Source organism: Humulus lupulus, chromosome 2 (genome assembly GCF_963169125.1).
Source record: "Humulus lupulus chromosome 2, drHumLupu1.1, whole genome shotgun sequence".
Taxonomy (NCBI): domain Eukaryota; kingdom Viridiplantae; phylum Streptophyta; class Magnoliopsida; order Rosales; family Cannabaceae; genus Humulus; species Humulus lupulus.
Genome location: NC_084794.1, coordinates 100,732,781 through 100,756,553, shown reverse-complemented (window position 1 = coordinate 100,756,553; position 23,773 = coordinate 100,732,781). Strand labels below are relative to the sequence as shown.

At 34.8% G+C, this 23,773-nt stretch overlaps 3 protein-coding genes across 3 annotated transcripts; 1 reads left to right on the top strand and 2 right to left on the bottom strand.

The window, feature by feature from the left end:
* Positions 1-3,272: 3,272 nt before the first annotated feature.
* Positions 3,273-4,506, bottom strand: LOC133814573 (uncharacterized). The gene is made up of 3 exons (XM_062247517.1): positions 4,100-4,506; positions 3,956-4,041; positions 3,273-3,868 (listed from the first exon to the last, which is right to left on the bottom strand). The coding sequence occupies exons 1-3, from the start codon at positions 4,504-4,506 to the stop codon at positions 3,273-3,275; spliced, it is 1,089 nt and encodes a 362-aa protein (XP_062103501.1).
* Positions 4,507-7,252: 2,746 nt separating this feature from the next.
* LOC133818291 (uncharacterized) lies at positions 7,253-19,421 on the top strand. Its single transcript, XM_062251071.1, has 32 exons — positions 7,253-7,776; positions 7,856-8,306; positions 8,691-8,945; positions 9,059-9,271; positions 9,362-9,493; positions 9,586-9,715; positions 9,811-9,857; positions 9,942-10,043; positions 10,195-10,302; positions 11,706-11,848; positions 11,940-12,034; positions 12,162-12,240; positions 12,335-12,383; positions 12,459-12,539; positions 12,799-12,894; positions 12,994-13,097; positions 13,604-14,087; positions 15,047-15,082; positions 15,191-15,392; positions 15,471-15,604; positions 15,715-15,895; positions 16,002-16,231; positions 16,385-16,480; positions 16,839-16,928; positions 17,014-17,046; positions 17,150-17,284; positions 17,473-17,533; positions 17,616-17,671; positions 17,742-17,798; positions 17,875-17,995; positions 18,701-18,908; positions 19,266-19,421. The coding sequence occupies exons 1-31, from the start codon at positions 7,436-7,438 to the stop codon at positions 18,853-18,855; spliced, it is 4,497 nt and encodes a 1,498-aa protein (XP_062107055.1). The 5' UTR covers positions 7,253-7,435; the 3' UTR covers positions 18,856-18,908; positions 19,266-19,421.
* LOC133818292 (probable aquaporin NIP5-1) lies at positions 19,183-22,379 on the bottom strand. Its single transcript, XM_062251072.1, has 6 exons — positions 22,149-22,379; positions 20,567-20,989; positions 20,411-20,472; positions 20,123-20,288; positions 19,854-19,920; positions 19,183-19,763 (listed from the first exon to the last, which is right to left on the bottom strand). The coding sequence occupies exons 1-6, from the start codon at positions 22,209-22,211 to the stop codon at positions 19,747-19,749; spliced, it is 798 nt and encodes a 265-aa protein (XP_062107056.1). The 5' UTR covers positions 22,212-22,379; the 3' UTR covers positions 19,183-19,746.
* Between the last annotated feature and the right edge of the window lie 1,394 nt (positions 22,380-23,773).

Sequence of the window (23,773 nt, the reverse complement as noted above, 5' to 3'; positions counted from 1 at the left end):
TGGGAACTCAAATCTTAGGCCTCGGGATCGTTCCTACTACCCAGTTTAGTAGGATTCGATGTCCCGGAGGCTAAGTCTTGGTTCGGGAACCTTGTTATTCATTTTATTGATGGAATCTCATATTTGGTTATGCCTAGGTGACCGCTAAGGTACTAAAAGACAGATCGTTCTCAAGGATCGTTCTTTTGCTAATTCTCGCTCGAATCAGAGGTAAGAAAACTGCACCCCATATGTGACATGCATGGTTATTCATGAGGCATGTTGAATGTTTAAATGTGGACATTGACTGAATATCGAATGCTTAGCAAATGTTTCTCACTAGTGTATGGCACTGACTACATAGTCAGAATTGGTAATGGTGTCAGTATCAATTGTGAAGCTGTGACTCATTAGTCAATTTTGGCAGTAGTACTGAGCACTGGTCACATGGTATTGACTCATAAGTCAAGAACGGTCTTAGCGTGTTAACGCAAGTCGACAAAGATTAGATCTAATCGACATCTACATTGAATGACTCAAATGAGCATTAATGTCAGACCGACCTCAAGTTTGATGAAAACTAAAAGCGCTTGTCTAGCCAAAGGCTAGTCATTTAAAGTCAGGGCCAGCGAGCCCCGATGACTGTTTAGTCACATGGCTATGGGGGCCGATGATAACTCTACAAAATAGAGTTATTGTACCACTTTTTATGTGCTAATTATTGCTTAATTCTTGAGTTTTTAATTGATTTATTAAGTTTTAAATTAATTTTGAATTTATTGAGTTTATTTTGATTTTATATATTTTTGTGTGTTTTTATAGTTATTTTGTTGTAAAATGTTGTAGTTAATTATTTTAATTATTGTTGTTTAATTTGAGGTAAAAAAATGTTATATTATTGAACTTAAATGTTAAATATAAATTAAGTTATAATTAATATTTAAAAAAAATTAACTTGATTTATTTTATAGTTGAAAATATTTTATTATGATTTATTTTATATTTATTTTCTAGGGAACTTATTGCATTTTTGTGCTTGAAAATAAAGAAGAGAAAAGAAACGAAAAGTGTTAGTATTGAAAGAAAAGAAAGAAAAATTGATGATTTTGAAGATATCAAGCCAACTTGATCCAAGCCTCCTGGCCCACGCCAACAGCCAGCTACACCAGCCCAGGCCCGCCTGCCCCTTCCCTTTTGCCTAGCAAGCCAACCATGGGCCGAAGCACCAAAACGCTCCCAGCAGCTCTCCAACCCGTGCACTCCTTGCCCCTAGCCGAAGCATCCAGCAGCCACTTCCAGCCAAGCAAGCCCAGGCCCTCCACGACCCGCCTGGCACCTCACCACTTGAGTGGCTTTTTCCCAGCACCTTCACGGGCCTAGGCCCAAACTCCACGGCCCAGTTGCTATCACAACCGCCTGCCCAACCACCCAACCAGCCACCAACAACCATCTTGAGCCCACAATGTCCTTTTGTCCCCTATGTCCAAAAATGTCAACTTTTTACCCAATTTTTCCACATATTTCACCACAAAAATCATCATTACACCCTATAATTTACCTCTACATACCATATTTATTTTATTTAATCAATATAATAAATTTAAGTTTATTATTTTAATGTTCTCATTTTGGCTATAAATATGGACTTTTAAGACCATTTTAAGGTGCTTAATTTTTTGTTACCATCTTCTTTCTACCATTTTCTCTCTACCATTCTCTCTTCCATTTTGGGTTTTTCAATAGCATTTTCAAGTATGTATTTCATTTATTTTGTAATTTCTATTCTAGTTATGTGTTTCTAATTTTTTTCATAAGATTATTAAGATCATGATGAAGCAACTTGTAACTAGATAATATTTATGTTGTATGTTGATTTCCCTTGTAATATAACAAAGTTTATGGATTTTTCTTCCTCGTATATATTCTTTCATCTTAAATATCTTGTATTTTTTATTGTTAGAACATATTTACACTTTGTTCTTTATTTTGCAAAACATAATATTCTTTGTATAAGATGTGTCATTAAATTTTATGCATCCAATGCTTAGAACAAAAATACTATGTTTTGCCTTATAAATAATGTTATTTGATTTTTTTTTGTTTCATTAGGTTGATTCACATTAAATACTTTGAAATTATACTTTTTGAAAAGTGAAGAAAAATCCTCTCTTTTTAGAAGTAATTTGTGCTTAAAATTATAAATCTATTTGGAAAATGATAGTTTAACTTATTTTAACTATCACTAAAACTTGAGAATCAATATACTAATAAATATTATTAAACGTACATTTTGTGGATTCTAGTATCTTAATAATCTTTCCTTTTAACACTTATTTTCAAAACATTATTGGTTTATTTTTATTCTCTTAAATAGTTTTATTTTCAATCTTTTATTTTATGTTCATAACATTAAAACTCATCAATCTTTGGAGCTATGTTAGAATTTATTAATTTTGGTTTAAAATAGTTTTCTTTTTGATTTTAGACAACTCCTTTGGGTTCGATCTCGTGCTTACACGAACACTATATTTCATATACGATTCGTGCGCTTGTGAGTATAAATTTTTAAAACATACCTGTTTTGGGACCATCAATCGAGCCCCGTAGTGACTTACCCATCAGTCACTCATCTGTTTAAGCTAGTGACTTACCCATCAGTCACTCATCTGTTTACACTAGTGACTTTACCCATCAATCACTCATTTGTTTAAGCTAGTGACTTGCTCGTCAGTCACTCATTATGGTTTACTAGAACCTCAAGTGTTAAATCACTCATTTGATTAGAGCTATAAGCTCCTTCATGGTTAATGTAACCACAAAGTGATATTCACTCATCTGTTCAGGGCTATGAGCTTTGTATGATTATCATGATCATCATTTGATATTATATACATGCATTATTGAGTTTTCTTGCTGGGTTTTGGCTCATGGGTGTTATGTGGTGCAGGTAAAGAGAAAGAAAAGCTCACCCAGCCTTGAGTGGAGAGCTTAGGTGGTGATGTGTACTTATGCGGCCGCTTGACCACCACGACCAAGGAGTTCTCAGGGGAACTAGGGGGTTTACCCTATTTTTTCCGCTTAGATCGGCGAGTTGTAAATTTTACACAGTAATGACCATTTTGTATCGTAAATAACTTGTAAACATTTTTATAGGCCCATGAACAATTTTTATGTTTTAAATAAAATGTATCATTTCCTTTTGATTGGTTTTCCACCTTAACCTATTAATAACACCTAGAAGCACATTTTTAACCAAAGAACTCAGTTAGCGAGTTAAATTCACGATTCAAAGTTCACCGTAATGGTCCTAGAGTAACCAGGGCGTTACATTGGCCCTCTAAAGGTTTATGCCAGCTGGCTAAAACCGTCTCTCGAAACTTAGCATGAGTAGACCACATATTGTAGAACCGAAAAGGCTTCACTCCCGACCCTCTAACTTCCACTTGCTTAATAAGAAGAAAACTGTGATCTGAAACCACATCCCATTGAGAAAAAGCAGTAGCCAAAGGAAATGCATCGCTCCAATTTTCATTAGTAAAAACTCTGTCCAACTTAGAGAAGATTCGAGCTCCCCCTTCTTGTTTATTAGACCAAGTGTAAGATGGCCCCAAAGTCTTCATTTCAGTAGCCATCCCTAAAGCTAGCCACTGACGAGCGTCCTCCATTTCCTTCACTGAAATAGGTCTTCCACCAAGTCTATCATCCACATTAAAGACAACATTAAAATATCCCAAAAGAATCCAAGGCTTTATAGGCCTCTGTAAAGTGGTTAAATCAGACCATAACATTTTCCTAGCCTCCAAATTACTTGAGCCATAGACAATAGTAAGACAAAAATCTTGGTTCCTACCAAACAAGCGAACTCTACTGTGTAAAAACTGATCACTCTCTTGAAGAATATCAATATTCACCAAATTAGCTTTCCATATTAGTAAAATTCTACCCTACAAGTTAAGGCTACTGCGATAATTCCAACCAACAAAGGTAGAAGTCATTACATCCTTTATTTTGTCCCCTTTGATCTTTGTTTCAATCAAAGCCCCAATACCTACTTTATTCAACCTGCAGACATCCAATACTTCCATCTGCTTATTCTTTTTATTCAGCCCCCTAACATTACAGCTCAGTATATTGCAATATTCCATTCATATCAGAGGTCAAAATTGGATCAATCCTGTGCTTCTGTTGTTCTTGCAAAACACTGAAGGAGTTCCTATGCAGCTCAGGAGGGGTCAGATCAGTGGTTTTCATCATCCCAGGTCTTCTCAGAGTTACCCAGTTGGAAACATTTGGAACAGAATTGGTGTGAGGCACTTCTTGAGATTCCTGTTGAGCCTGGATACTGCTACTTGGAATAGCAGTATCATTGCCACCTTCTGTAATTGAATCATTGATCGATTTGATCTGTGGCTCTTTCTTCCTCCTAACATCATCAGAAGCATGTTTACAAGAGGCAGTAGTGTGTCCCAACTTCTTACAACTAGTGCATTTGGTAGGTAACCACTCATAATCAATAGGCTGTTCCATAACCTGAGACCTCTCTCATTAAGATAGCTGATATGCATAGGGAGGTTATCAGCAATTTCCATATCAACTAAGACTCGAGCAAACTTGATCATAGACCTATCCTTTGTAACCTTATCTACCATAATAGGGTGACCAATTGTACTAACAAGAGAACTCAAATAGTTCACACCCCAATATTGCAAACCAAGATCAGGTAATCGAATCCAAATAGGCACAGATTTTACTGGCCTTAAAGAATCAACATCGGTTTTCCATGGTCGAAGAACTATAGGTTTCTTGTCAAAATGAACTACCCCTTATTCTAGCACCAAATATCTTGTGGCCTCATCTCTAAATTTTACCATTGTGAAGCCAGCATTCATTCGAGCCACTCAGTCAATACCTACTTTACCCCAAATCCTCCTAATGAACCCTTCAAAGACAGCTAGGGGAGGATTAGCACCTATCACCACACAAATCAGAGCTGACTTCTAGAAGGAAGCTTCCACTTCGATCTCATCAACATCCAATTGAGCTACTAATTTGCCATCTCTCTGAATCAGATCCATAAATCGCAGCTTCGTACAACCAAAAGATGGAAGTGATTCCTTAAAACGAGCCCAATTTTCTTTTGCAGAATCTTGGAATGTCTGCGCTTCAACCTCTGCATCCCACGACGTCGAGTTACGACAACCAACATTGTCATCTATCACCTTCGCAACAGAGTCACAAATCCCTTGTTCTGACCTCTTCTCCTCAGACGCATCAACCACCTTCTCAGTAATCTCTTCCTCAGCAATCGGAAAATCATCTCGATCATTGGATGAAGGGAGCTCCGGTACAACCACTTTGACCAGCTCCTATAGACTTTCTTCTCCTCGCCATGGAGAGAGAGAAGGCTGTGACCCACGCTTAGATTTTACTTTTGTTTATGTTGACTACCTATACATGTTTATGTGTATTAAATGTGCTTAAATACCCACTTTTGTTTACAATTGGCATTTTCATAATTTTGATCTGTTGATGGTATATTTGTAATTATATGTGTTATATGTTTGAGATCACAATATTATGTGGATATATTTGATATATTCGGTAGGAGTCGGTACTTTTGAGCAATTAGCGACTAAGTCACAACAATGATTAATACCCGGCTCGGGGTGAGCCTAGACTATTATGACTGGGCCAATTTGGAAGTGCGATAGCCACTTGGAAGAAAGGAGTGTGGTATGTGCTTGATTGGCTCTATGGCCGCATAGATGGATTGAATGCCTACTTGAATTGGATTATGATTGCTAAGCATGCTAATTATGATTTATGTCCTGTTGACTATCTGCTATATGTGTTTGAGTTTTTTTGTTGAGCCCTGGCTCACGGGTGCTACGTGGTGCAGGTAAGGCCAAAGGGAAGCTGGAGTAGCCATGAGTTGGAAAGCTTCGAGGGTGATGTGTACATATGTGACCTACTCGATCACCATGGTCGAGACTTCTTTTGAGGATCTAGAACTATAGTTTATTTTGCCGCTTAGGATGACTATTTTGTGTTCTATTTATCCTGTACCTGTTTATAAACTCTTTTCTAGGATCCCATGTATTAATTGACTCTTTTTAATGAAAAGTGATACTCTTTTGGCCAAATTTTTTATTACCTAACCTATTTATTAACTTTAATTATACGTTTAAGTCTAAATGACTTGCTTATCGAGTTTAGTACTATTTTAAACACAAATGTAACGGTCTTTGATTAGTAGGACGTTACAACCCTTTTTTGCTGCGTCCCTAATTTTATTCAAATTAATACCAACATATATATAGGTTCCGGGTGTAGTGCTACGACAGGTATTATTGCTGGTGTTCATTCGAAGTTTGTAGAATGGCTGTGTTGCATATTTAACTCGGAGAATGCAACTGCCGTTGCTGAGGTTGGAATGCCATGCTTGAATTTATGGAAGGAAATAAACAACATTGTCTGGAACCAGAAACATACTTTAGCAAATGAGGTTCTGATATCAACAAGAACACGTCTTAATCAATGGTTGGCTACTCAAAGTAGAGGTCAAAAACCATCTCAAATTATTCATCAAGAGGGAGATGGGAGAGAACATTGGACCAAACCACTAGTAAATATGATTAAGGTAAATGTTGATGCTTCTACCTTTGATGGTGAAGGAAAATATGGTTTTAGCTGTGTTGCTCGAGGCCATGATGGGAGGTTAATTGAAGTTGTATCTCGTTTAAAGGAGGGGAGGATGAAGCGGGTGGAAGTTGAAACATTCAGAGTGAAGGAAGCAAGCATTGAGCTGGTTTAAACGTAAATCATGGTCCTTAGTGGTCCTTGAGTCTGATTACTTGAATGTGGTGTAGGCAATTCAGAGTTGTGCTATGGTTTCTTCTTTTGGTTTAGTTATCATTGACTGCAAGTTCATTTTAAGTATTTTTGTAAAACCATATGCAAACAAAGTTGCTCATCATTTTTGCTAGAGAATCTTGTTTTGTGTACCAATAGCATTATTAGAGAGAATGATGCTTGCTCCCTTTGTTTTATTGTATCTTTTGATGGAGGATATTTTCAATTAATAAAGTTTGATATACTTATTCAAATAGAAAAAGATTTAAAAATATATAGTTTAGTAATTATATATTAAATATTTTTAAGAAAAAAGTTTGTCAAGAAAAAATAAATGGTGCATTTATAAATTTTTGGGCGTGAATATAGTGCAATTTTATATAAATTTTAAAATTCCACTTCTACCATCCCCATCCTAACTTTGGCGCCCTTTCTCCCATTTCCGACACTTCTGCATCCTTCCCTCTCGCCCCGTATCAAATCAATAGAAGTAAGTTGAACCACAGAACTTTCAAAAGGAATAAAAGAAAAAGTAGAACCAGAGAACAGAGCTAAACGAAGCCTTAGTAAAGCTCCAAACAAGAAAACTTCTAATTGCATCCACATGGTGTTCCTCAAAAAACAAACTCCTCGCAAACGACCCTCTTCCTCCTTCGTCTCCCCTTTCCCTCCTCCCAAAATCCCCAAATCCACCGCCACTGCCGATGCTCCTCCACCAAACGACGCCGTTGAAGTCCCTGTCACCGAGAAGATGGTCTCAATTCTTGCCGAGGCTGGCTGTACACTCATCAATCCCTCCGGCCCGCCATGTGTTCCCACCGACCACCACAAACTCCGTCGCCACCTTCACCATTCTTTCTCATTTTCCGATAATGCCTCTGCTCTTCGCTCCGATTTTATCGCCGGTCTCTCGTCCTACATTCAATCACCGAAAAATCTCCACAGGTCTGTTTCCTTGCCTTTATTTTTTTAAGTAAATTAGGGGGAAGTAAACAAAGTGAGATTCTGATATTTCTTTATTCAGGATTCTCAAGCCTTCGAGAAGCGATGGTTTAGGTTCGACTGGTGAGAGCTTATTCCGGCATTTGTTGCTGGTTCCATCCATTCAGCTAGACCTTCAGAACATGCTTCTTGAGAAACTTCCGGAGTACTTTACTGTGTATACGGAACATTCTGAATCGTCATCGTTGTCGCTTGAAAATGACGTGGCCAGGCTTATCGTTAACCACTTCCGGTGGCTTGATTTCATCGTTGACCCTAATGCCTTCACCGAGAAGTTAATGCAAGTTCTTTCAATTTGCCCTCTGCATTTGAAGAAAGAAATTATTGGGTCGTTGCCGGAGATTATCGGTGATCAGAGCAATAAGACTGTGGTTGAATCGCTTGAGCTAATACTTCAAGAGGATTCGTCTATAGTTGTCGCTGTGCTCGACTCATTTTCAAACCTTAATCTAGATGAAGAGTTACAGGAACAGGTTTACTTCACTTACATTTTTGTGAAGAAGTTTTGAGAATGAAATACTTTGTTGTGTCGTAAAGACTCAAATAGAGGTTTCTACCGATTTGAGGGTTATTGCATAGTATTCAAATTGTGATTTAGGATATGTTTTATTTAAAGGAAGGAGATGTATATACATGGTTTTCTTTTTATGGATGCAACTGTAGAATTTGAAATATGTTATTGTTTATTTGATATGTTTCCATCTGATCATTTTTCATTAATTTGAAGATTGATTGTAGTGGAGTTGGATTGTGGAAGTGCTAAACTAGTTATTTATTTAGTTTTTGATGTTATTTAGTACAAGTTGCCTATTTTCTTAGTATGATTGTCATTGAGTGGAATTTTCTTTAATTTTAAGGTCATCACCATAGCATTATCTTGCATCAGAAATATTGATGTGGAGCACATGCCGTTTCTACTTAGATTTCTGTTGCTGTCAGCAACACCAGCAAATGTGGGAAGAATAATCTCACAGATTCGAGAACAGTTAAAGTTTGTTGGGCTGTCGAATGCTTGTGCAATGCAACAGAAAAAGTTGAAAGGCAAGTCACACAAGGACAGCTCGGAGGCTTTCATTCTTGATGCCTTGAGATCAAGTCTTCGATTCAAGAATGTATATATTTTGTCTGGTTTGTGGGTGTTGTTTCTTTATAAAGAATGCTCCTATTGTTCTCTTAAGAATGTGTTTTTTTTTCTTTTATTTCCTTTCATTTGCTTCTACCATAGATGCTTTGCCAGGAGATTTTGAAAGAACTGAATTCCCTTCACAAACCTCGGGATCACAAAGTCATTGATATCTGGCTACTTGTGCTCATATACATGAATGGCGATTTGCTGCAAAAGAGAGTAGAAAAAATATTCAAGAAGAAAATCATTGAAGATTGCATTCATCAAGCTATGTTTGATCAATGTATTTGTGGACTCAAGGATTTGGTAAAGGTACTGTGAACAAAATCATGCTACATAAATTGCATTTCTGTCAAAAAAATTTATAATTATGTTTAATTTTTCTTTCTTTCAATATATTAGGAGTATTTTCCGTCATTTATTTCTTTGTCTGAGTATCTGCTGGCATGTAAAGAACAAAAAGCAAGGGAGTTTGGCATCTGTGTGTATACTAGTCTGTTCAAAGAATTCGTTGATTCTTATTCAAGACAAGAAGTAAGTGAGCTCATAAATTTATTTTTCTTCTTATGTTGATGACTAAAGGATGAGCTTCGGGAACTCTTGATTGTGATTGTGTCTGGGTGCAGATTCTTGGTTCGCTAGTTACTCTTGTGGGATCTGGTGTTAGTTATGTAGTGAGTTCTGCTTTGGTAACGTTGGGTTTTCTCACCTCCAAATATGCACAGGAGTTGATTCCCCTTTCTCCTCATATTAGTGGTACTGTATTTGTTCTTGATCCATCATCTATGTATACTTAGATGAAGTTTTTTTTTTCCTGGGTCTTCTTGATGTGTTTTTTGCTCTACAATTAGGTATACTGGACTACTTGGAGGGATTTAATGTTGACAATCTGCACAAGGTATGGCACTATCTTTGTTTGTGATTCTAAGAAGACCTATAGGGTGTTCATTCTTCCCTTTTCACTGGCTTTACTGAAGTGCAGGTCTACGAGGTTTTCAGCCAACTGGCACTATTCGCCCGGTCTAGTGCTGATTCATATAGATCTTCTTTTGCTAATGAACTTTTGATGATAGTCCGGAAACAGGTATCGTGGCTTGTTAAATTTTTGATTAAATGTGCTGTTAGCATCAAGCTGGTATCTTTAATAGTATTTCTAATGCAGAAAATTCAGTTCTCTTCAAAACATTGGTCTTAAAAGTAGAGAAGTGATTTTGTTTTATGGTCCAATCATGCAGGTTGGTCATACAGATCTCAAGTTTAAGAAGATGGGTCTAATTGGCACCCTAAAGATAGTTTCCTGTCTTGGTGATGCAAACAGTGCTACCTCCCCATCCTTATCCCAGGTAGAACTCCATCTGTTAAATTATGGATCATACGTATAAAGGTACCAGGTAATGACATCATCTATGATTATAACCTTCTAGTTTAGGGATCCAGCTATGCATCAGCACACAAATTGATAAGTGGATCCAGGTTGATTTTACATTTTCAATTCGGTGTTGCTAATGTTGGCTATAAGTTGCCTGGTCTAGAAGTGGATAGACATAGGTTTTTGTCTGGGTTGCTCCAGGGTGATCAAAACTAGCTATAGATTCCATATATTTTACACAAATGATCTGAATCTGGTTTCAGAAGAATAGCAAATTCCAGAAAAAATAAATATGTTAGTTATCTAAAAGAGAGTTATGAATATGTGTCAGGAAACATTTAATATTGTGTAATCAATAAACATAAGGGTATTTTTTTGGCTCATTATATCTGTCTAAAACATCAATTTTCCACTGGATAAATCTTTATATGGTAAAAAAAATTATTTATCTTGTTCTGTTTCACAACTGCTTTATAATTGTTTAAGAAACTTAACAAGTCTTGATACATATATTTATTTATTTATATGGTATACTTGAGAATTGTTAATTCTTGATGGTTGATAGATATAGATTTTCTTTGTGAATGATGTTCCCTACTCTGGTAACAAGAGGGATTGATTACTTAGAGAACTTATTTGAACAAACTTTTGAGAGTTGTAAGGAAGCACCATATGCATCTCTTATAAAGAAGCAAGCTCATGCATTAAATAAAATTTTTCTTTAGTGGGTTCATGAAGTTATCGTTAGGATCTGTATAATTAAAGCCTTGATTATGATGCTTCAGACTGAATAATATCTGGCTTAAGTGGAATGCTATCGGTGCAGTTATTGACTTGAAAGTTTTCAAAACGCCACTATTGTAGTTGATACCACAATCATCATTGTTGTATTTTATGTTTTGTTGAAAGCATTAGTTTACTGAAACTTGCTTAGATACCTTAGTGTCTTTGTTTAACGAGGCTGTTTTAATTAAGATGATCATCAGGTTTCATGACCTCTTAGGAACAAAATCAATTTTAACAATAATCATATAGCAGCCACACGCACACACATTTTGCAACCAACTTCATTTCATAGATGTTTATTAGTGTCTAGTTCCATAATTGGGTTATTGTTTTGAGTACCATTTTTTCTCATTCTCTCTCCTCATCTTGTACACAAATGGAAAGAAATTCATGCATTGCATGTCGTTTATTGGGACAATATGCTCTAATTATCACTGGCATAATAATGAACAGGTTCATATGTCTTCTTTTTTTTTCCGAGAAAAATTGTAGGTCATATATTTTCTAATTTTGCCTGTGTCAATTTTGTTTTGATTTGCAACTCTTTTCTTTAAGATCTGCATTGATGTTTCTTGAAGATCATGTCTACAGAAATCAAATAGTGAGGAAGCTTTGGAACTCTTGAAAATGTCTTTGGATTCTTGTAAACAGCTGCCCTTATCTTTGGTCATGTTTTATGATGAACTGACAGAGCTGATGGACTCTGAAGCTCTTCATCCAACAATTACAGAATGGTCAGTTCTTTGTAACAACCCAAGGCTGGTATCTTTATGCTTGTTTGCAGTTTGGATAGTTATTGACTATTATGCTTTACTTGGATAAAAGGATTGGCAAACACGTAGGTGAGTTTGAATCTATGTATCTATCTGATCTTGATGGTGGACAGTTGCCTAATAAGGAGACATATTGTGGTTTAGAAGGTGAGTGAAGTCATGAGTCTCGTCCTCCTGCTATCTGATAGTATGTTAATCTCCATTATACATTGTTTTGTATAATAAAATAACTTGGGGTGTTGATTGAAATTCCTTGTTTTTTGTTTTTTGGTAGGGGAACTCTGGATGAACTTGGATGGTGATATTTCACCTATTTGTCTTAACATATTGCCATTGGTTTCCACTTCCTTGCAGTAATACATTTGTAATACTTTATAATTCACTGTATCATGTTTTGTTTTGTACTTGGTTTTGTGTTTGGAAGCTTGAAAGTTTCATTGCATGCAGGTCTACTTCTTTACAAGTCCTTCCTGCAAACTTCCTTTTACTATCTGCGGTAAGTGCATGACCCTTGAGCATTGAGTATAAATTTCAGTTATACGATAGCCTTTAATCTGCTGTCATTTTTTAGATTGAGAGGTTGACAAATCAAGGATCTCTTGGAGGAATTGACGCACTACTTGGCTGTCCCTTACATCTTCCTTCCTCAAAGGTTGGACCAACTACAATGCTTTCTTAATAAAATTGACAATGACAACTAATTATTATATGTGGCTCATTGTTTTGATTTTTTTAAATCGGCTAAACCTCTTTACACATGCACACATCCTTCAGTGAGATTGCTCCAGCCCTTTTACTTTTGCTGTTTCCCTGTATTACCTGAACGCTCTGATTAGTGTTATCTTGTTGCTTGTCAATGCAAGTGGATAAGACCTTTTCACTAACATGCATTTGGATTATGCACTTTCCAGTACTTTCTTGGATCTGGCTGGAAGTCTCTGTCCAGTAAACAGAAACAGACTGTTTGTCTCTCCCTCTATTATGCAGCAAACTGGATACGTGAATTAGTAAGTTATTAAGATTTTAGAATGGTGTTCATGATTTAGGTGGACTTCTATTGAAATTTTATCATGTAGATGATCTATTGTGTCCTCGCTTCAATGTAGCTCAATGCTTTCTGTACACAAATTGCTGGAGGATTTGAATTTACAAGTCAGACTACAAAAGAGGACATAATTGCAAAGCTACTGAAGCGATTGAGGAATCTTGTGTATGCTTTTGTATCCTCTGAAATGTTTTATGAAAATTTTGCAATATGTTTTTTTCTTTTTCTTTTTTTTTTTGTGTTATGCATTGTTACAGAAGCTAAATTCCATTCACAAGATTAGTTCCTATCGATGAATTGCAAAACAATTCTGGGCCAGTTTATTTTACTAACATTTATTTTGTGCATTAGTTTGCGTACTTTTTCACTTAGTTTACTGATGGAAATTTGTCTAAAAACATGGAATTCTTGAAACAGCCTTCACTATTTGTAAACTTCAAATGATGATTCTCAATTTGCTTTGAGGAATTAAACAATGCAAATAATACTTATTACAATAAACTAGATTAGGCATTGTAGAGCTTAATTTTATTTACAAGATTGGTTCTTCTCAATGTGATGCAAAATCAGTTTGGAACTCTTCTATTCATCTTATAAACATTTAATGTTATGCATCTTAGTTTGGTTTATTTTCAACTAACAAACTGATGGAAATTAGTCTAAAATTGTAGATTTCTTGAGGGCTTGTTGAACCATTATATTCGTCGTAACACTCTATCTCTTCCTGAGCTACATATTTACTTGGATCACTCTGGATCTTCACTGCTAAACCAACAATCACACCAAGTAAAGCATGTGGAAAAGAAAAGTGAGCAGAATAAAACTAATGATGAAATTCCTTCTGACAAGAAGAGGACACGTAAGAATCTGTCAAAAGCATGCACAAGTTCAGATTCGAATGAAAAACTGCGGCAACCCACTATTATTGATGTTTATAGGAAAGCAGGAGCTATAACAAGCCAAGATGTGCCAAATGAAACTTCTTCTGGTTTATATTCGAAGGAGAGGTCAGCTGAGTCATCAGAGCAGCAACCTCATGACTCCAATGAGCCTATGGTTGTAGACATTTGTTCAGTTGCCAAGGCTCTTGAAGGTCAGAAATCCAAATTCAGGTGTCTCCTGGTTCAATGCTTTTCCATTTTGACTCTTTCAAAGGTATGTACGCTTATGCAATACTGTTTAAAGTCTAAACTACAAAAATAAACTTCTTTACTTGGTATAATGCATAACTTTTGAAATAATTTATTTGTTGAGGTACAAACTTTAAATCTTAAACTTTGCAAATGACTTAGTGTTTTTTTTTCTACATATCGAAAGGAAGGTTTTTATTATTTCAAATAAACTAGAGAACATATTAATGTTTATTGTCATGAGTTTTAAAGTGTATTTCTTCCATTTTAGCTTTTGAGAATTGAAACTGCAAGTATTGACATATAGTTTAAGAGAAAGAAGTGGATTTGAGAGCTTGTGACCCTAAGCCGTAAATGAGGCTTTAAGCTTGTTTCATTGAGCTGTAGGTAGTATTAGGCCACATTAAGGGGTTTTAGAAGCTTTTAGGACCTATCTTGCATTGGTAGATAAGCTCCAAGTTTTGTATTATTGTTGCTAATTGTTTCTCTTATGAAAAGCAATGATGACAATTTTGAGTTGAAAAATTATGGTGCTGTTTGGTAACATTTTAAAAAATAGTTTTTTATTTAATTAATTAAAATTTTGACAATTAAACATAAAATAGTGTTTGTTAACTCTATTTTTGTTTATTATTTATAAAATTTTTAATTAAAATTTATTAAATTTTGAAAATAGAATTTTTTCACTTTCATAATTTTTTTAAACTTTTTTTCGATTTTTTTCTTCTCTTCTTCAAATCAACACTTTATTTTGTATTGCTAAACAAAAAATAAAAATAAAAATAAAAGTTATCAAACACATTTATTATTTTTTATTTTTAAAAACAAAAAACAAAAATAGTTACCGAATATATTTTTATTTTTTAAAAATAAAGAAACAAAAATAAAAATAATATTTCCATTTTTGTGTTTAAAAAATTCAAAAATAAAAATTTTACCAAACACAACCTATGGAATTTACTTGATATTTCTTTTCTGATGCAGGGTCAAGATTCTTGTTGCTCTGATCCTGCTGCTGAGGTAACTACTAATTAGACATGGATGTGGTCGTTGTTGATCTATTTTTTATTATTAAGAAAGTATTGCAAAGTTGAAGAACTGACTCTTTTAATCTTCAATGTGTGCTAGTTACCAATATATCTGTACCTTCTGCGTGATCTTCGCTACAAGCTGGATTACTTCACTCCCAGAAAACGATTCTCTGGTAGAGTTTTCAGTGCTCCAGTTGGGTTCACTAGGATGACAGTTGATCAATTTTTGAGCAAAATTACACCACTGTTTCCATTTCTTAAGAGGCATTTGGATAGTGCGATTTGTGCACTTAAAGAAGGTAGATAAACGAAATTAAGATGACTGGACAACGATCACAGAAATATATATCCTTGATTATTGAACATTTATTCTGTAGGTGATGAAAACTGTCAAGAACATTGGAAGACTCAATTTACTTTTGCTGGGAACCCAGATATCCCAATTTTTCAACTTTCAAAATCTATGATGTCTTCTTTGGTTTTTAAAGAAATACTTCATTGTTTTCGTGAGGTAAAATTTCTTCCTTTCACTATGAGCTGATATTGATCGGTATGTCCAGCTTATTGAGACACCCAATTTTAACATCCAGTACTAACAACCAAAATTATCCATTATTACAGATAATAAACCTTCCAGTTATACAGATGAATAAAGAAATTCTCTTATACCTTCTTGAAGCCTTCCAGCCTGGCAAGATTCCAGATAATTTCTTTTCGAGCATGCAATTGACTCTTCTCCCTGGGACAGCAGAGTACTTATATGTTGGGGTTTATTTATTTGTTGAAAGTGTCCTTGATGAAGGTTTATTATTTTTCTCTGCTGCATGTTATTTTCCATGGAGCTTATTCATTCTCTCACTTACATCGAAGTGCTGAACCACCTTTCCAATTACATCTTATTTGTGCAGCATGTTCTTTCTCCTTTATGCTGGCCTCTGAGTCTCTTCTTACTCTAGAATCAATTGCAACCTCATTCCAAAAATTCCTTGATAAGTTTAGGGAGGAAAATGGTAATCAGATGCACTCAGGAATCCAGGGGGCACTTGGTTTATTAAGGAGCAAACTTGGAACTTCTGCTGAGAAGCTTTTGAAGCATAAATGGGAGACTGAACATCTTGAGAACGGTTGGAAGAACAAAGTAAGACCTTTTTGTTTCAATCTCTTTCGCCTTTTTACAATTTTTTGTTTGTTTTCTGTAAAGCACTTCTGCATCAACTATGAATGATCGAGACAATGGTGGTATCATTCATTGCTTTATAACCTTGATTCTTGACCTTTACACTGTTTTTAGGGTGAAATGGTACAAAAGATACTTCACATTTACTTGGAAAGTAGTGATTCCACTTCTGCTTTGCTGGATGAGATAGCTCAATCTATTTTAACACAGGTGCATTGATTTTTATTTTTCAAAATTCTTTACTGATTTGATTATTTATTATTTAAATCATCTGTCTGTTTCTTGTCAATATGAGTCTATCTCTATATTAAGAATCTGTATGGAAATAGGTACTTGGTTACTTTCTTTACATTTGACAATATAGTGCCTAGCAGTAGGTTCCTGGGAGTGGGCTAGAATGAAATGTATTTCAATTCTGGGTTTAAAGATGACAGTTGCCTCTGGTTTAAAAGACTCTTTTCAATTTTCAGAGGGTTAAGAATTTTTTTTGTAATCGTGGACCTGGAAACGTATTTTACCTTAACCCAAACCAGATACTGATAAGCGAGTATTTGCTTTTCTTTGTTAGGAATTTTTATGTGAAAATGCAGAAGAAGAAATTAATCAGGGTTTTCCGACTTTAAATTCCACAACATTCATTGTATGGTACAGGGTCCTGGTAAGCTCTATTAGTTTGTCCTTTACTATGTTTTGCGGTACAGTTTCTTCTTTGGCATATTTACTGAAAGTGGTTCTATTTGCAGCACGAAAGGAACTTGACTGTTCTTAAGAGATTGGTGAGTTGAAGATTTGTCATTGATCCAAATATTTTATAAGTGCTAGTGGATATCTACTTATTCTATGAACAATTAACTGATGCTTTATTGTTTTGTCCCTTAGGTTAAGGAAGTCATTCTTCTTGCTAAATCTAGAGCTTCTGCTCAACATGAAACCATCGAAGAACTATTGGCCAATCTACAGCATTCTGTAAATGTGGTGGTATCATTAGTTTCCCTTTGCAAGACGTCTGACAAGGTTATTAGAAAGATTCTCAAATTCCTTGGGCAATATGTTTTGTTTTTCATTTTATTTGTTTGTATGTATTATTATATATTTATAATCCCGTGTTTTATCTTGTTTTTTTATACAACTACTCTGTACTTTATTTATGCTTAAATGCCTCTAAGGCAAGTTAATGTTTATGTACCATCATAATGGAACAGATGGCTGTGCACGCTATGGCTGTTAAATACGGTGGAAAATTTGTTGATTCCTTCTTGAAAGGTATATGCTACTTGAACTTTGACCTTGTGTTATGCTTTAAGATACTATTGCCTGTGTTTTATAATGAAATCTTCTTTTCCAGTTTTTGACTTCTTGCGAGCTCAATTTGAAGGTCACAAGGAGTGCATAATCCAGATGGTAAGATAAGACACATCATGTAAAATTTATAAGTTAGACTTTAATCTGGTGTTTTTCTGTAATGAATCAGGTGAAAGAGCTTCAGAAGGCCACAAGAACTATCCAGACCCTTTGTTCAGAAGCGAAGGTTAGTGTTTTCATCCCTTCATATTTTGACACTGATCTATGATTTCCTTCTTGATGATCTACTCTATTTGTGGTAGGGCTTGAAACAAACTGTTATAACTTGCAAAATTCCTGCAACGAAAAGGTCTATGGAACGCTATTTGTTCCATGTCAAGGCTCTTCTATATTCAACACCCAGTGGATGCACATTTTGGATGGGTAGGTCTTTTTTCACTTGCATTTTCTGAATGTGCATGTAGATGAAGCTCTCATTTACTATTTCTAGATGGTCTAGATTTACTCCATTTGAATTATTCTGGTTGCTAGAAATTGGTTCCCTGCATTTCATGTCACGTCCTCATCCCTTTAAGAAATTTTAAATGGTTTCCATTCTGATTATGGGAAAATTTCACAACTTGCAGTGATTCCAAAATGATATAAACTATATATGTTTTCTAATTACTAATTTTTTTCCCTAATGAAATATAAGCTTAATTAGAAAATAATTAAACAAATATTAAATGTAATCTATTATGATTATGTGAAGGTGAAATGGTTAGAATAGATGCTGTTTTCATTTTTCAGCTTGCAGTGATTTCGAAATGATATGAACTATAAATATTTACTCTTTATTAATTGTTTTTTTCCCCTTTTTTGAATTAGATACAGATTAATAAAAATAAAAAATTATTATGGTAAAACTGCATTAACTAAATTGACTGCTTCAACCTCTCTTATAACAATCTAAGTGTATCTGAAAGTTTATGGCCATTAGCGTTGAAAGATTTCTATGGCCATCCCTGAAGGCCGTTAAAGGAGCTATAATGCCATCTTGATTGTTGTGTTTCGTTGATTTTCTTAATGATGTTTGGAATTTAGTCATTTTTCTAATTTGTGTTAAGATCCATGTGTTAATTTTGACAGGAAACCTAAAACATAAAGACTTAACAGGACAGATTGTGAGTTCACAAGCATATGTTGATGATCCAGGTGACGATGACACATTAGATCCAACAGAAGCTGTTTACGAAAATACACCTTTAAGTGCTGCTAGTGAAGATGATGGCGAGGCTGAATGAAAAGTCTGCCACATCACAACATAGGAGAATTGAACGATGAAAGCTACAATTAAGTGAGTCGTGAAAATTTAAAAGTTCAAACCTCCTGACGTTTTGCGCTGTCATGACTTAAAATGCATGATGGGAATAGTTGCACGTGCAATGCTTCTGAAGTTCGAGGGGAAAATATTTAATCCTGATTGGTCAATAAAATAAAGATAGGCAGTCATTTTAGAAAAAAGGGCTGTTGATCATGAAATTTCTAAACCATATTGTCAAAATAATTTTATAAATAACAATAACAATAATTACAATCAGATAAATAAAGAGATAAAACAACAATACACCTTTTAACTTTCACAATCATCAATTTTATTTGCTCATAACAAATACAATACTCTTATACTGTTTTCCCCCTTGCATTTATGCAGGAGCACTATAAATTTTATAGGATACTGATTACAGAAGCCACCACCCACCCTGAGCAATTGAAGTGGCAATGAAGAAATGATAAAAAACCAAATAAATGAAAACATTGACGTGGCAAATCAAACAACGCGTGCAATCGGAAGAAAAGGTGAGACCTTTCCCAACTTGGACCTAGAAGGGAAAGAATAGAATGACTGGCTTTCATTGGTCTCAAAATTTGTTATCGAAGCACGCTTTCTGGCTGCTACGGCTTTCTTTGCTTATTGTTCATATCTCTAACCATTTTGGGTTTCTTTTATGTGCGCTGTAAATAGAATGACTAGAAGTGGGCAATCAGTACTTGATTTATTAGCCTACTATGTATACATATATATATATATATATGTATTCAAACACGGTACATTCTCAAATCTTGGTGGAATGGTTGAAGCTGGAAGGTGACCATAACTTGTTACCCTTTCAGGTTAAAGAGCGTACGGCAGATCATATTAGGATGTTACCTGCATTTGAAATAGTTTGTTAAGTATCAATCAAATAATGAACCGTGAATGTAATTTAATCCCAAAGTGGTAACTAATTTTCGGTATTACCTGTGGGATGTGGCTGATAATCACTCATTGCTGAAGCGGAATCCTGGCGAATAGAGTCATCGTGGACCTAACTCGCAAAATTAAGAAATTCATCTATTACTTGAACGATTGGATAAGGTCCTCATTAGCGCTGTATTCAGTTTCTTATTATACACATATTTGACCGTAACAAATTACGGTAATATCTTAAGCACTCATTTAAAAAGTAGCCACATCTTATAATAATAATGAGTGAGAAGTAAGATAAGAAAAGTTCCTAAAATCTGTACCTGATTTTGTGTTCTATCCGAGACCTTCACAACAGTGTAGGTGGCTGCCCCAGCTAGGGCCCCTAGTGGTGGAGCCACCATGTATATCCACAACCCTTTAAAATTCCCAGCAGCAATTGCCGGACCTAGAGACCGCACGGGATTCATTGACCCACCTGTTGATTTCCTGCCACGCCAACCCAGATTTAAATATCAGTATTTTTATTTTTGAAAGCCATGCAAATGGGGATACATGTTATTTGCGTACTAATTTTGATAGAAATTAAAAAAAAAGAAGGTACAACAAACCCTGATATGAGAACATTGAGGATAACTGTAGCTCCAACTGCTATTCCCGCCAATTCTCCTGCCTGTCATATTTCCCTCTCAACCATTAGAAACCCAAAGATGTTTATGCATACATATATAACTGCAGGCGGTCAGGCACAGTGTCTCTGTACTTACCGCACGTGTGTCCGTGGACACAGCGGTGACAATGAACATGAGGAAGAAGGTGATGATGAACTCGACCGCAAAAGCTTCGTGAACGGTGACTTCAGGAACGGTAAGTCCACTGGACATGAAGGGGTGAAAGGCTGCCTTGAGAGCGAAAGAGGCTGATATGGAACCCACAACCTGGACTACTATGTAAGGGAGAACTTGTGCCCAAGGGAAGTGCTTCAGTGCTGCGAATGCGATGGTCACCGCAGGGTTTAGGTGGGCGCCGGAGATGTGGCCAGTGGAAAATATCACCACCATCACTGCCAGCCCCGAGCACACTGCGTTTCCCACTAAGGCTCCGGCTGATCCATCGTGCTCCTTATTCACGATGGGCGCTGCTGTTGCTCCAAACACCATGATGAAAGTTCCTACGAACTCCGCTCCTAGCTGCAAAAGCCAACACACGCACTTGGATCATATATTCATTAAGTACACAAACACACACAGTGGAATTCATGTTTCTTTTATTTATTTAAAAGAGTACAAAATAGAGTGTATTTAACATTTCTTTACGTATATGTGTTGAAGTGGTAAACAATACTAATCTAGCATACGACTTCGCAGCCAGAGTACATGAAATCGTGATTGGTTCCCAAATCTAATACGATCCAAAGCCATATATGTATATATTTGTAGTACGTGGAGTTAGTGTACAGAATTTTATCGGGGAGAAATAAAATTATAGCAAGCATATTGTGGAGAATCATTTTTTTGATATATAATATAAATATATATACTGTACAGTTTTATTACTTTATGATCAAACTTGAGTCCTAATATAGAGAGAGAGAAAAAATTGATCGAAAATCAAGTAATTGTTATCATCACCCGCCGGAAAGAGAATCTTAAAATTTGAGTGTTTGTTTTGAGTAGTTGATTGATTTTGTAATGTTTTAAGTAGTTAATATTAAATTTAAGTGTTTAAAATGATTCACTTTATCCTTAAAATACATATGAGTCCACCAAAATTATTAACTTTATCCTTAAAGAATTAAACAAAATATAAAAAGTGTTTTAAATCTCCATTCTCATATTCACTTCAACCATGCCAAACACCCTGGCCTATAATAAGCTACAGTCCTAACAGTCATGCAAATAATAATGTTAAGACAACGGTTATTAGCTATAACTTTATTTGATATTTTACAAGAATGAATATATATATATATAAATATTATAAAACATGAATTTATACACATTTGAATTTATATTACCACCACGTACAACAGCATAACTAGCCAAACAAAATTGTATTACGTGGCGCCTCTCGAACGTTTTGAAATTTATAAACAGTTGAGGTCAATGATAATTTCTTTTACTCCAAGAGTATAGAGCGCATGATGCCTTATAAGCCCATATATATTGATGACTATATTTTCTTACCTGAATGTCCTCTTCTAAACAAAAAGGCTTGAAAACCCCAACCGAGATTGTAAAACCTAATTTTGTAATAGACAGGTGTACTAGTGTGCGCATACCCATATTTATATTTATATATATATATATATATATAAAAACATGTATATATATGTATAGATATAGTTACCTTGCGGACCAGAGAGACATTGAAAGCAGGAAAAGCCTTCTTGCAACCACTGAGTGCTGCCATTTGAAGCTCCAAATTATGATATAGCTTCTTCAAGATTTTCAGCTATATATACACGTGTTTGTGGTCATAATAAAGAAGGAAGAAGAATAATATGAAGATTTGTGATACATAACATTAATTATTATGTAATAATGGTTATAATGATATGTTTTGAAAGTATAATCGTATGACAGTGATATTTTTTGCAAGAAATACCCTATCGCATATTAAAGTAGTAATAAGAGATTTTCTCAGAGTATTATGCTTGCTTAAGCCAATTGGTTTAGCGTGTTTTAAAGTTGTAATTATAAATAGATATGAAAGGTCAATGTTGATGCCCTGGTAGTTAGGAGTGGTACTACCAGCCACAACTATATACCTGTGGCCACTGGCTAGTGAGACGTTGTATTCAGTCGGCATCGTATTGGCTGCTTCTATGAAGTTTACTACTCCATACGTATATTATGTTGTTATTATAGACTTAATAGCGTCTAAAAATAACAAATTTTTCAAAATGTTATACTTATATACCCAAATTTTCATTTGACTGAAAAAAAAATACTCAATTTGCTAAAATATAGCATTTAAATACCAAAATAAATTTTGGGAAAAGTTGAGAACTACTAACTTTTAGGAGTAGTTAACTAAAATTATACACACTAAATATAGAGAAATTATAGGAAATGACAAAAAATAAAGCTATTAAGAAGCTAATGTCCTCATTTTTAAAATTGTAGATAAATGACCTTTTTACATTGTTGATTACCTAAATTGCTTTTTTTTTTTATGATTTATTTATTTATTTAGGATTGTATGACTTTAATATAGTGATATATGTATATTAGTTTTGTTTAATTAGTTTTTATTTTAAAGTTATATTGATTTTTTAAGTTTTTTATAGGATGTTGGTATATTATTTTCCAATTAGTGTATTTGTTTTTTGTGGTATGATACATAATTTTTTTTTTTGTGATATTTAATTTCTATTTTATTATACACACTACTACAAAAATAGGCTTTCCCGACAGTTTTTAACTGTCGCTATTGAGCAATGACAACAGTCGACTAACTGTCATATTTGCCTATGCTGGCATAGGGTAGCTACACCGACAATTAATAAGTGTCGTCGTTGCTGGCTACTCCGACAGTTAATATGTGTCGTCATTGCTGGCTACACCAACAGTTAATACGTGTCGTCGTTGCTGGCAACGCCGATAGTTAATACGTGTCGCCATTGCTGGCAACGCCGACAGTTAATAGGTGTCGCCATAACATTGAATTTATATATAAAATAATTTTTCGATATATATTTTTAAAACTTTTAATTATATTTTTAACAAGTGAAGTTTGATATAAATTTAAATAAAAAAATTACTCACATAATTAATTATTATTACCATAACTTGTAAAAAAAATTATATTTATCATAATAAAAATTCATATACATACAACATTTATTCATATAATTAAAATGTAAATAATACATTAAATCCCCATGAGACTAAATAAGTCTCAATGAAAACATTATAATTCTCAATAAAAATTCATTATTCTTGATGTAAATAATACATCAAATCCTCACT

What these genes read in the sequence shown, in the direction of transcription:
- LOC133814573 (XM_062247517.1), bottom strand. Translation starts at nt 4,506, where the DNA reads ATGGAACAGCCTATTGATTATGAGTGGTTACCTACCAAATGCACTAGT. An exon ending in ATATTGCAATATACTGAGCT is followed by an intron (nt 4,042 to 4,099) that starts GTAATGTTAGGG and finishes GGATGTCTGCAG; the next exon opens with GTTGAATAAAGTAGGTATTG. An exon ending in AATGACTTCTACCTTTGTTG is followed by an intron (nt 3,869 to 3,955) that starts GTTGGAATTATC and finishes ATATTCTTCAAG; the next exon opens with AGAGTGATCAGTTTTTACAC.
- LOC133818291 (XM_062251071.1), top strand. Translation starts at nt 7,436, where the DNA reads ATGGTGTTCCTCAAAAAACAAACTCCTCGCAAACGACCCTCTTCCTCC. An exon ending in CCTTTCTCCTCATATTAGTG is followed by an intron (nt 9,716 to 9,810) that starts GTACTGTATTTG and finishes CTCTACAATTAG; the next exon opens with GTATACTGGACTACTTGGAG. An exon ending in TGACTGTTCTTAAGAGATTG is followed by an intron (nt 17,047 to 17,149) that starts GTGAGTTGAAGA and finishes TTTGTCCCTTAG; the next exon opens with GTTAAGGAAGTCATTCTTCT.
- LOC133818292 (XM_062251072.1), bottom strand. Translation starts at nt 22,211, where the DNA reads ATGGCAGCACTCAGTGGTTGCAAGAAGGCTTTTCCTGCTTTCAATGTC. An exon ending in CTCAATGTTCTCATATCAGG is followed by an intron (nt 20,289 to 20,410) that starts GTTTGTTGTACC and finishes TTGGCGTGGCAG; the next exon opens with GAAATCAACAGGTGGGTCAA. An exon ending in CGGATAGAACACAAAATCAG is followed by an intron (nt 19,921 to 20,122) that starts GTACAGATTTTA and finishes TTTGCGAGTTAG; the next exon opens with GTCCACGATGACTCTATTCG.